This window comes from Nicotiana tomentosiformis, chromosome 2 (assembly GCF_000390325.3).
Source record: "Nicotiana tomentosiformis chromosome 2, ASM39032v3, whole genome shotgun sequence".
Taxonomy (NCBI): domain Eukaryota; kingdom Viridiplantae; phylum Streptophyta; class Magnoliopsida; order Solanales; family Solanaceae; genus Nicotiana; species Nicotiana tomentosiformis.
Genome location: NC_090813.1, coordinates 169,107,278 through 169,120,753, shown reverse-complemented (window position 1 = coordinate 169,120,753; position 13,476 = coordinate 169,107,278). Strand labels below are relative to the sequence as shown.

The 13,476-nt window shown below is 35.1% G+C and overlaps 1 protein-coding gene across 2 annotated transcripts; it reads left to right on the top strand.

The window, feature by feature from the left end:
- The first annotated feature begins 1,515 nt into the window (after positions 1-1,515).
- On the top strand, positions 1,516-6,979 carry LOC104099004 (phosphoglycerate mutase-like protein AT74). 2 transcript variants are annotated; one of them, XM_070196311.1, is made up of 2 exons: positions 1,516-2,242; positions 6,881-6,979. In XM_070196311.1, exons 1-2 carry the CDS (start codon positions 1,768-1,770, stop codon positions 6,913-6,915), a joined length of 510 nt encoding a protein of 169 aa, XP_070052412.1. In that variant the 5' UTR covers positions 1,516-1,767; the 3' UTR covers positions 6,916-6,979. The 2 variants fall into 2 exon arrangements, with proteins under 2 accessions (XP_070052412.1, XP_009604162.1); XM_009605867.4 differs by lacking the exon at positions 6,881-6,979 and adding an exon at positions 3,595-4,131 and having other exon boundaries at positions 1,524-2,242.
- The last annotated feature ends 6,497 nt before the right edge of the window (positions 6,980-13,476 follow it).

The following is a 13,476-nucleotide window of genomic DNA, read 5'->3' as shown; positions in this document are numbered from 1 at the left end:
CTAGAGATTTTGTTTTATATTTGAAAATATACACAACTTGAGATGATTTGGTGTTGTCATGTGTCGACCTATAGATGTACCGGTGTGTAAGTGTAAAACTATGGTAAGTGAATGTGTTAAAGGGGGACGGTTTAGACCTAACATCACATGAAATGATGTTGTCTCTAAAGATCTACAAATTCAATTCGTGGAACCAGTGCAGATCATTTAGCTAAGAATAGAGCACAATAAAAAAAAGATCCATATAAGTGATAACTAGTTGGGAATACATTTTAGACTTATTGGGGAACTTCTATTATTATGATTATTATTATTATTATTATTATTATTATTATTATTATTATTATTATTATTATTATTATTATTATTATTATTATTATTATTATTATTATGCGAGTTGAGTACAAATGAATAAGTGAGGATTCATATGACCGAGCCCAACTTATTTAGGCTGATGCATAGTTATCGTTGAGGAAAAGACACATAGCTACTAATATTTTCTATTTTTATGTGCATAATATTTACATGAAATGAGTTCAAAAAAAGAAAAAAAACTTGGTTAGCGAGGATTCATATAGCTGACCTCAACTTATTTGAGAATGTTACATAGTAATTATTATTTTTGTTGTTGATCCATTACTTTTATTTATAAGAAGATCTAATAAAACTTAAATGATTTTCAATATTTTTGAGATAATAAACGTAAGAAATAATTTGAAGTGATAAACTAAAAAGTAAAAAGAGTAGGAAGCGTGAAATAGTTAAATGTTACTCCTTCCGTTTCAATTTATGTGAACATGTATGATTGGGCACAAAGTTTAAAAAAAAAATGAAGACTTTTGAAATTTGTAGTCCTAAACAAGTCAAAAAGGGATCCAGAGTATTTGTGTGGTTATAAAAGCTTCTCATTAAGGGTAGAATTGGAAGTTTAAGCTAAATTATTTTCAAATTTAAAAAGAGGTTATTCTTTTTGAAACGAACCAAAAAGGAAATAAGTTCATATAAACCGGAACGGTGGGAGTATTATTTAAAGGTATTGGACTTGTTTATATCTGTAAACGGACAGTTGGCAAATGAGAAATAGTTCTTAGCCGATTCATTATTTATTGATATAATTTAATAATTAAAAACAATGTATGCAGGTTACAGCTGTAATGGTCGCTAACTATTTATTCAGCCACGGGCCATGTGTGTTCTTTCTTTCAGCGAACGAAATTGGAATGCTACAGCTATGCTAGTTATTCATTTGTTTGAAAACAAAGAAAGGAAAAAAAATCTACCATTAAGATTTCTGTGTTCTTAATTAAAGGTATTGGGTTCTTAAAGTGAAGTCTCTTTGGGAAGGAGCACCAAAATCTCCTTAGAGAGAATTATAAAATTACCTAGGAGAAAAAAAAATTACTCTCTTCGTTTCAATTTAAATAATTTAGTTTGACTCTGCACATAGTTTAAGAAACAAAGTAATACTTTTGAAATTTATAGTCTTCAAAGTTTAAGGGTTAAAAGCTTTGTGGGGTCCTCCCATTTGTGTGAATATAAAAGCTTCTCAGAGTAAAATGGGTAAAGTGAAAGTTTAAAGTTGAATTATTTCTAATTATAGAAATGTATCAATTATTTTTGGAAAAGAATAATAGGGAAAGTATGCCATATAAGTCGAAAGGATGGAGTAATTAAGCTGAAAGCATCTACGTATACACATATTATCACGATCTACATGCGTCCACAAATCAGTCGTAAGCCATTCTATCTAATTGTTTGGACGTTCAAATGGGAAATGCAATTAAAAGCGGAACTAACAATAGGGAAAAGCAAAGGCAGTTGCCTAAGAGGATCATACTGGTGCGACATGGTGAGAGTGAGGGGAACTTAGACAAAAATGTGTACGCCATCACACCTGACCATAGAGTCCAACTCACAGAGAAAGGCAAAGAGCAAGGCAAAAAGGCCGGGGAGATTATCCGCGGCGTGATTTGTGACAAAGGAAATTGCAGTAGTAAGGTCTATTTCTATGTATCTCCGTTCTTGCGCACCCGGGAAACACTGAAAGAAATAGGCGCTGCGTTTTGCAGCAGCGAGATCGTAGGGGTAAGAGAAGAATGTAGGTTGAGAGAAATGGACTATGCCAAATTTCAGAATACAGAGAAGATGGAGGAGTATAAGATGGAAAGAGAAAAATATGGAAAGTTCTTCTACAGATTTCCGGGTGGAGAATCGGCCGCTGATGTGTATGACCGGGTTTCAGGTATATATCTATTCAAGTAAATCTTTTTAACGAATTGCAGTTTGATTTCATCATACTAAAATGTGGATGTTTTGTTTCTTGGTATGTTGAATCTTGCTGTGGAACAAATACATAGTATCCATCATAATTATCTTCATTTTTGAAATGCTAGTTAAGATTTATATTTAATGGTAAAAGAATGAAACCTTAAAGGATTAAAGCAGATCATATTGGAAAAGAAACAAAGAATATATGTTTTTCTTTTAGAACTGGATTAGGGAAGGAGATATAAAAAGTGAAGCAGTCAGTAGTGGTCGTTAAACATCATTTTGCTGGCGAAGTGGTTGAAGGCTTCGTCTGACTAGCCAACATCTCCGACTCCGGTGGATGGAAATCCGCGTACTTCATCATTGGAGAGACGGGGCCAGGGGGCGGATTTATAAGTTTGTCTACGGGGCATGTGAATGCAAGATCTTTTTGCTATTTTATGTATGTATTTTTAAGTATTACTCTAATATTATCTATTGACATTCATGTTCCACAAATATTGAATGATGTATTTGGTTGAATATTGAGTTATTAGCTAAGGGAATATGAATTTTCCTTTTTTTAAGTGGTGCACTCATAAGCGAAGAATTTGAACGCCTGGTCTGAGACGACGTTCCTTTTGCCGCTTTTGGGTGCGTTAATCACAGATTACTTTTTGGGTACCATTATCATTTCGCCTATGTTCTCTATGTCCTGGGAGTTCGGACCCTTTTAGCTGTCTTTCTTCTCAACTCTTCTTACTGCCAAAATCCAACCCTCATACCGAACGGACAAAACCAACTGAAAAATTGACGGAGGAAATTGCGCAGGGAGGTCACAAGCCTTGTTTACAAGCTTTTTGGGAGCCGACCAATTTGAGATTCTCATGATATTATTAACAGAGATAAGAAAGTCTGATGTCTAATAGAAAGTCTATACAGATAAATATAACTTGAATATATATATATATATATATATATATATATATATCTAGTACTCTATCTATTTCAACTGTGAGCTTACTTAACGGGACACGGATTGAAAGAAAAGAGAAAATTTTGAAATTTATTGTCATAAACATGCCATAATATTTGACATCTAAGCTTGTAGTCTTAAACATATCATAATATTTGTCTAGGTATAAAAACTTCTCATTAAGGATAGAATGAGAATTTTGAATTATATTGTTTCAAATTTAAAAAGAAATTATTCTTTTTTAAACAGTCTAAAAAGTAAATAGATTCACACATAAATTAAAACGGATTGAATATATAAAATTAATGATAAGTAAATATTGAGTAGAAAACATTTAGCATTGAATTGCAATATTAATTTCATTAATACAGGTTTTATCGATTCTCTATGGAGAGACATAGACATGGACATGATTCCCTATGGTGCTAAGGAGGACCTAAATGTTGTTGTAATCAGTCATGGATTGACCATTCGAGTGTTGCTCATGAGAATATTCAGATGGACACCAGAACAAATTGATAATTTAGTAAGTCCCAAAAATGCCGAGGTTCGAATCATGGAGTTAGGGAATGAAGGTGAGTACAGTCTTGCGTTACATCATGATGATCAAACCTTAGGGAAATGGGGACTTTCTGCTGAAATGATTGTTGATCAAAAGTTGAGGGCTTACGGTCCTACGGTTGACCTTGACAAGTGCTTCTTCCCTCGTTACTTTGACCGTCTGGCCGACAAATAATTTTGAGGATGAGAAAAAAATTAAGTAATTTAGCCAATAACTCAACTATTCAGTTGTTTTTTGCGCAAGGTTATGTACCAAACTTTTGCTTTCGTTCCTTATTTTGTGATTTCCATAATTATATGTTGTAAAACCATTAAAATTATTTTGGTTTAATTTGCTTGTCGTATAATATTTGGGGTTTAAAATAGAATTAAACTCTTTTAAAAAAAACATTTTTGTTTTGGGCGAAAACGACCATACCACTCACAGTTGGCATCTGGCCGTGTTCTACAAAATTTGAGCATTTTTTATCTGATGTTTAAAATTTGAATATTTGCTTTATCAATATACAGTTACTTTCATTAAGGCAAAACTCGATTGATCCATTGTGGTAATTGTTAGAAACTGAGAATAGTTAGTACTCCATTTGAGATGAGTAGGTATATTTCCGTTCAATGTTATATAAGAAGAAATAGGCTGTTTTATACACTTCTTTTACAACTCGAAATAAATTTCACTACTAGAAATTCGGCCAAAATCGACCGCGGCTGACCAACCGAAGTCGGTCGATTTTTAAAAAATATTATATTTTCTAATTTTCTTTTTACGAAAGCGACCAACTTCGGTCGGTTATTTTTAGCGCAAAAATGCTGGAAACTATTTTGGCGTCCCGCGAAATTTATTTTTTAATAAACCAACCAACTATGGTCGGTTTTTTATGTAAAATAAATTAAAATTAATATTCAAAAAGCTAACCGAAGGTTATTTCAGTCGGTCATTTTAATAAACCGACAGACTTCGGTTAATAATTTTATATTTTTAATAAAATCAACCGAAATTGGCCCGTTATTTTCGCGCGAAAATGCAATTAAAGATTACAAATAACATTAAAGAATGTCTTAAACCAAAATGTACCAATGGTCTTGTTACACCTCATATTTTCGTATGCAAGAGTATGTCGTAAGTTAATTGATGTAAGCTCAAAAATGAGATCATCTTTGAAAGTATATAAAGTAAGTTAATCATGTTACCTTGGAGGTTACAAATATTTAAGATCATGAAAGGCAAGTACCAAGAGGGTTGGAAGGTTTAGAAGCTAAACCAATCGAAGAAGATAAGTTTCATCGAAAGTCGACAAGTTTGGAATATTATAACATGTACTTTTGGGGTGAGACTAATGTGCTTAACATGATAAGGAGGTTATGTTATGAGTTATTTCAATCGTACGATAGTCGTGTGTTATGTTTTGAAGTCAAGCGAATTGTAAAATAAAAGTTGGCAAAAGTCATTACAAGTTACATTCGTAAATGTGCTGAAAATTCTGTCAAATATAGCTGAGCTTTTCTCCCAATATACTTAAAATTACGGGATGATACACATACTAAATTTAAAATCTACAAGTCTAGTTTCCAACGCATTAAACTGTTTGTCAATACGATTAAACTGTGGTATTGGAGTGAAGAATTACAAGATAGCACTTGAAAGGGGAAGAGATGTTATTATTTTTTATTGGATTGTTTTAAGTGTGTATACACACACACACACACACACACACACACATGATATGTGTGTGTGTGTGTGTGTATGGCTGGAAATTGGGAAGAATATATTGATTATGATATGGTTGTTGTTGTTATGCATTTATATATGTTTATCAAGTGAATTGTTGAAAGAAACATATGAAACTCGAGATTAGAAGTGAAGATTAGCTCTTGCATGTGCTAAAGGTTATCTTGATGTTGATTAAGTCAAAAGGATGGACTAGACATGAACCAGTGAATAAAGTTACTAATTGAGGATAGTTGGAGTTGTGGTTTATTTTTTTTATTATAAATATATGGAATAAGTCTTGAATCATTGATGAATAACTTCATTCATGTTAATGATACTGTTATTTTAAAGTAAGAAGTCTATAAGGGGTGATATGGGGTATACGGGTTCCAATCGGAGCTTGCCGTTTGTCGTGAAGTAGTTGTAACTTGTTGTTGTTATATGGTGTCGTGTTATTGATACTTATATATTTTCGGATTTCTCTGATTGTTGTTGTTGGTATATGGTATTGGAGGAGGCCCTTGTTACATGGGAGACGCTGCGGAATTTACGTAAACGTGCTACTAGCTTAAGTTACGGACTTAGCCTTTACTCAACACTAATTTTGAATCTCCTTATGCTATGGTAGATTGAGTTGAGTTGTTTGAAGAGTTGTTTCGAAGGTACTAAGGACTTAATGGGGTTAAGGTATGTTAAGGCTAAACCCTTCCTTTATTTTGGCATGATCTCGTAACTATATGGATTTGATAACGAGACATAAAGAGAAGTTCGTACTCCAGAATTTATGTACATTATCCTAGTCTTATAAGTTATAAAATTCTCCCTTATCTGGACTTTATATTCATTTAAGTATTGTCTTCTTCCAGTCAATATAGCAGAGGGTGTATATATTTATATAGATACAATATTACAGTATTTTCATCACCATCGAGCTATAATCAGTGGGAAGGCCCCAATTGGATAGTATTAAAGTATTTTCACCACCATCGAGCTATAGTCAGTGGGCAGGCCCCTATTGGGAAACCTCTGATAATATGGTAAGTTATATACCGAGCCTACTGTGGCCGCGCGACTATGAGCGAGCCCAGAATGGCCGATATATAGAGCATAGTATGGCTGAGCGCCTATGAGCGAGCCTACTACGGCAGAGCAGTTATACGTACCGAGCCTTATAGAGTTGGACATCTATTTTACTTACTATATTTAGAGAGTTGAGTCAGTATCAACTAGTAAGCATATCTTCAGTTCATCTTTGACTCCCAATTACTTCTAGTTATTATATTATCCATTTAGTCTCAGCTTTCGGTTATTATATTGCCTTACATACTCAGTACATTATTTCGTATTGACGTTTCTTCTATTGGGGATGCTGTATTTCATTCATGCAGGTCCTGATAGAAAGTTGGATGGACCTTCCCAGTAAACAGAGTCAAACATCAGCTTGGTTGGTAAGCTCCACTTCCTCAGAGTAACCGGGTCTAGACCTTGGAGTCCATTTTACATATACAGGTTTGATGGGTAGGTTGAGGCTATATCTCGAACATGATACAGTTGAGTTATCTCTAGAGTCTTGTAGATGAGTCATGTATATTTTGTATATCAGTATTGTGGCCTTTCTAGCCCTGTGTATATGTTAAAATTGTTATTGCTGGCTGGAGACATTCATGGCAGCCTCATCGGCCTGCACAATTATATATATGAGCTTTTGGGTATGTTTACCCCTCAAATTATTTTTAGATGATTTAGAATATGGCCTCATTGTCCTTGATTGGTATTGTTAGTTTGCATGTAGGCCTCGTCAGCCTAAGTTGAGGGTTGCCCCTCCAGAGTTCATAGTTACAAAGTGGTACGCTCGTACAAAGTATGGCACCGGGTTCCGGCCACACCTCCCCATGAGTATGTTACCCTTCTTTCAAATCCAAATCGTGCTATAGAGCTGAGTGATAAGAGTTTGAGCCACGACTTATGTTTGCTAATGATATATAGATCCTTGCAATTAGAAAAATTACAGCTAGCCAGAGGGCTAATACAACAGCAGGTAAGTGCACTAGTAGAAGGAGAGTTCTTGACAATGTGGCCCAGATTGAGGCCCAATCAGATCGTGCATATCAGATGATCAACTTTTTTGCTTAAGAGCCTAAGATAGGTATATATAAAACACCGAACGAATAGCAGGCTATGGGAGTATCCGAAGGTAAAAGTACAAGTTTCAACAGGTAACAGAAGCAAGGTGAAGAAGGATACGAGGTAACCAATTAGTGAAGATTATCAGTATTTACAATTTAGGCAGAGAAATATAAGCATTCCAAGTTACCTTCAACAATAACAAATGTATGTACAATTGGTCACACCTATCTCAGTTATGCCCTGTGGGAGCTAACATATATAGTTTAAGAGAAGGATGGGATATCAGGATCCAGCTGGGGTTAAAGTAACCCAAAATGGTGGATGGATTGTTAGCGTTAGCTGACATTTCCGAAGGATATTTCAAACGTGGTAATAGTTCTCCTTGTGAGACGCCCATATGGTAGACTCTAGAATAGTACATTCAGATATGAATACTAGAATGTTCAGAAAAATTGAGAAGATATGCACCAGCATCCTAGAAGGGATAAATACTTACCTTAGTGTGACTCTCGTCCCTAGTAAAGAGAGAATGTTAGGCGACCTGAAGAGCCAGTGAGATGGAGCAAGGGGAGCTAAAGTGAAAGAATATTTTGTTAAAATTTTTAGAATAAGGTAATAGACAAAAATAGTAGCAGGAGAATAAGAAGAGAGTAATTGAAGTATTATGAGTAAGATATGATAAATGGGTAATAACGGTAAATCAAAATATGACAGGTTGAAATAGTCTATAGTCAAGTGAAGGAAAAGACAAGAGGAGACAAGCTTTGAGACAATAAAAGAGTATAAGCCATAAAGTTATATCCTCATTTAGTGACTCCAACGTGATTACCAGAATGAAGAGTTAGACCCCCGGAGTAATAAAAAGCAGCATGGGCTTGTGAACATCATAAACTGAACATGAATTAGGGATCAGAAGATTTGATAATAGTCGACATCAAGAGAATTTTAGAGATCGCGTTCCGGCAATAATAGAATGGACAACAGAAAATTGTGTGTTTTTATGGCTGGAAATTGGGGGCAATAACTTGATTATGATATAGTTTCTGTTGTTATGCATTTATAAATGTTTATAAAGTGACTTGATGAAAGAAACATATGAAACTTGAGATTGGAAGTGAGGATTAACTTAAGTCACTTCTATGGTATTATTTTGCCATTGAGAGTTGTTGTAAGCTAAATATAACTTGGATTTTGACTTGAATACACTATAGGAGGTAATTATATTGTATTCTTGCATGTGCTTAAGGTTATCTTAATGTTGATTAAGTCAAAAGGATGGACTTGACATGAACTAGTGAATAAAGTTGCTAATTGAGGATAGTTGGAGTTGTGGATTATTTTCTTTATTATAAATATATGGTATAAGGCTGGAATCATTACTGAATGACTTCATTATCATGTTAATGATAGTGTTATTTTAAATTAAGAAGTCTATAAGAGGTGATATGGGGTATATGGATTCCAATCGGATCTTGCCACATGTCGTGAAGCAGTTGTAACTTGATGTTGTTATATGGTGTCATGTTATTGAAATTTATATATTGCCGTATTGCTCGGGCTGTTGTTCTTGATATCTGGTATTGGTGGAGGCCCTTTTTACAGGGGAGATGTTGCCGAATTTACGTAAACGAGCTACTAGATTAAGTTACGAACTTAGCCTTTACTCAACACTGATTTTGAATCTCCTTATGCTATGGTAGATTGAGTTGAGTTGTTTGAAGAACTGATTGGAAGGTGTTAAGGACTCAATGAGATAAGGTATGTTAAGGATAAACCCTTCCTTTATTTTGGCATGATCTCGTAACTACATGCGTTTGATAACGAGACATAAAGAGATGTTCGTACTCCTGAATTTATGTACATTATCCTAGTCTCATAAGTTATAGAATTCTCCCTTATCGGGACTTTATATTCAGTTAAGTATTGTCTTCTTCCAGTCAATAGAGAAAAGGGTCTATATATATATATATATATATATATATATATATATATATATATATATATATATATATATATATTCACCGCCATCAATCTATAATCGGTGGGCAGTATTTAAGTATTTTCACCACCATCGAGCTATAGTCGGTGGGCAGGCCCCTATTGGAAAACCTCTGATTAGATGGTAAGTTATATACTGATCCTACTGTGACTGAGTCCCTATGAGTGAGCCCAGAATGGCCAAGATATAGAGCCTAGTATGGCTGAGCACCTATGAGCAAGCCTACTACGGCAGAGCATTTATACGTACCGAGCCTTATAGGACCAGACGACTATTTTACTTACTATATTCAGAGAGTTGAGTCAGTATCAACAGGTAACAATATCTTCAGTTCATCTTTGACTCCTAGTTACTTCCAGTTATAATATTATCAGTCTAGTCTCTGACAGTTATTTTATTGCCTTACATACTCGGTACATTATTTCGTACTGACGTCCCTTCTACTGGGGATGCTACATTTCATGCCTACATGTCCTGATAGACAGCTGGATAGTCCTTCCCAGTAGATAGAGTCAAACTTCAGCTTGATTGGTAGGCTCCACTTCCTCGGAGTTACCAGGTCTAGATCTTGGTGTACATTTTATATATTTAGGTTTAATGGGTAGGTTGAGTCCATATCTCGACCATGATACAGTTGAGTTATCTCTAGAGTCTTGTAGACGAGTCATGTATATTTTGTATATCAGTGTTGTGGCCTTTCCAGCCCTGTGTATATGTTAAATTTGTTATTGCTGGCTGGAGACATTCATGGCAGCCTCATCCGCCTGCACAATTATATATATGAGCTTTTGGGTATGTTTACCCCTCAAATGAGAGAGACCTTATTTTTAGATGATTTAGAATATGGCCTCATTAGCCTTGATTGGTATTGTTAGTTTGCATGTAGGCCTCGTTGGCCTAAGTTGAGGGTTGCCCCTCTAGAGTTCATTGTTACAAAGTGGTACGATCATGCAAAGTATGGCACCGGGTGCCGGCCACACCTCCCCATGAGTATGTTACCCTTATTTCAAATCCAAATCATGCTATAGAGCTGAGTGATAAGAGTTCGAGCCACGACTTATGTTTGCTAGTGATATATAGATTCTTGCAATTAGAAAAATTACAGCTAGACAGAGGGCTAATACAGCAGCAGGTAAGTGCACTAGTAGAAGGAGAGTTCTTGACAATGTGGCCCAGATTGAGGCCCTATCAGATCGTGCATACCAGATGATCAACTTTTTTGCTTAAGAGCCTAAGACGGGTATATATAAAACACCACGCGAATGGCAGGATATGGGAGTATTAGAAGGTAAAAGTACAAGTTTCAACAGGTAACAAAAGCAAGGTGAAGAAGGGTACGAGGTACCCAGTTAGTGAAGATTATCAGTATTTACAATTTAGGCAGAGAAATATAAGCATTCCGAGTTACCTTCAACAATAATAGATGTATGTACAATTGGTCACACCTATCTCAGTTATGCCCTATGGGAGCTAACATATATAGTTTAAGAGAAGGATAGGACATCCGGATCCAGTTGGGGTTAGAGTAACCCAAAATGATGGAGGGATTGCAAGCGTTAGCTGACATTTCTGAAGGATATTGCAAACGTGGTAATAGTTCTCCTTGTGAGACACCCAGATGGTGCACTCTAGAATAGTACAATCAGATATGAACACTAGAATGTTCAAAAAAATTGAGAAGATATGCACCAGCATCCTAGAAGGGATAAATACTTACCTTAGTATGACTCCCGTCCCTAGTAAAGAGAGAATGTTAGGCGATCTGAAGAGCCAGTGAGATGGAGCAAGAGCTAAAGTGAAAGAATGTTTTGTTGAAATTTTCAGAATAAACCAATAGACAAAAATAGTAGCAGGAGAATAAGAAGAGAGTAATTGAATTATTATGAGTAAGATGTGATAAATGAGTAATCACGATAAATCAAAATATGATAGATTGAAAGAGTCTATAGTCAAGTGAAAGAAAAGACAAGAGAAGACAAGCTTTGAGACAATAAAAGAGTATAAGCCATAAAGTCATATCCTCATTTCGAAAAATGAGTTAGTGACTCCAACGTGATTACCAGAAGGAAGAGTTAGACCACCGGAGTAATAAAAATCAGCATGGTCTTGTGAACATGATAAACTGAACATGAATTATGGATCTGAAGATTTGATAATAGTCGACATCAAGAGAATTTCAGAGATCGCGTTCCGGCAAAAATAGAATGGACAACAGAAGATTGTGTGTTTTTATGGCTGGAAATTGGGGGCAATAACTTGATTATGATATGGTTTCTGTTGTTATGAATTTATATATCTTTATCAAGTGACTTGATGAAAGAAACATATGAAAATTGAGATTGGAAGTGAATATTAGCTTAAGTCACTTCTATGGTATTGTTTTGCCATTGAGGGTTGTTGTAAGCTAAATATAACTTAGATTTCGACTTAAATACACTATAAGAGGTAATTATATTATGTTCTTGCATGTGCTTAAGGTTATCTTAATCTTGATTAAGTCAAAAGGATGGACTAGACATGAACTGCTGAATAAAGTTGCTAATTGAGGATAGTTGGAGTTGTGGATTATTTTCTTTGTTATAAATATATGGTATAAGGATGGAATCATTGCTGAATGACTTCATAATCATGTTAATGATAGTGTTATTTTAAATTAAGAAGTCTATAAGAGGTGATATGGGGTATACGGTTTCCAATCGGATCTTGCCGCATGTCGTGAAGCAGTTGTAACTTGTTGTTGTTATATGATATCATGTTATTGATATTTATATATTGTCGGATTGCTCTCTTTGTTTTTATTGGTATCTGATATTGGCGGAGGCCCTTGTTACATGGGAGATTCTGCCGAATTTACGTAAACGAGCTACTAGATTATGTTATAGTTACTCAACACTGATTTTGAATCTCTTTATGCTATAGTAGATTGAGTTGAGTTATTTGAAGAGCTGATTGGAAGGTGTTAAGGACTCAATGGGATAAGGTATGTTAAGGATAAAGCCTTCCTTTATTTTGGCATGATCTCGTAACTACATGCATTTGATAACGATACATAAAGAGAAGTTCGTACTCCTGAATTTATGTACATTATCCTAGTCTCATAAGTTATAGAATTCTCCCTTATCGGGTCTTTATATTTAGTTAGTATTGTCTTCTTCCAGTCAATAGAGCAGAGGGTGTATGTATATATATATATATATATATATATATATATATATATATATATATATATATATATATATATATATATATATATATAAAATATTTTCACCACCACCAAGCTATAATCGGTGGGCAGGCCCCAATTGGGCAGTATTTAAGTATTTTCACCACCATCGAGCTATAGTCGGTGGGCAAGCCCCTATTGGGAAACCTCTTATCAGATGGTATGTTATTTACTGATCCTACTGTGACCGAGTGCCTATGAGATAGCCCAGAATTGCCGAGATATAGAGCCTAGTATGGTTGAGCGCCTATGAGCGAGCCTACTACAACAGAGCAGTTATACGTACCGAGCCTTATAGGACCAGGCAACTATTTTACTTACTATATTCAGAGAGTTGAGTCAGTATTAACAGGTAATAATATCTTCAGTTCATCTTTGAATCCTAGTTACTCCAGTTATAATATTATCAGTTTAGTCTCAGATTTCAGTTATTTTATTGCCTTACATACTTGGTACATTATTTCGTACTGACGTCCCTTCTGCTGGGGACGCTATATTTCATGCCTGCAGGTCCTGATAGACAGCTGGATAGACCTTCCCAGTAGATAGAGTCAAACATCAGCTTGATTTTTAGGCTCCACTTCCTCGGAGTTATCAGGTCTAGATCTTGGAGTCCATTTTATATATTTAGGTTT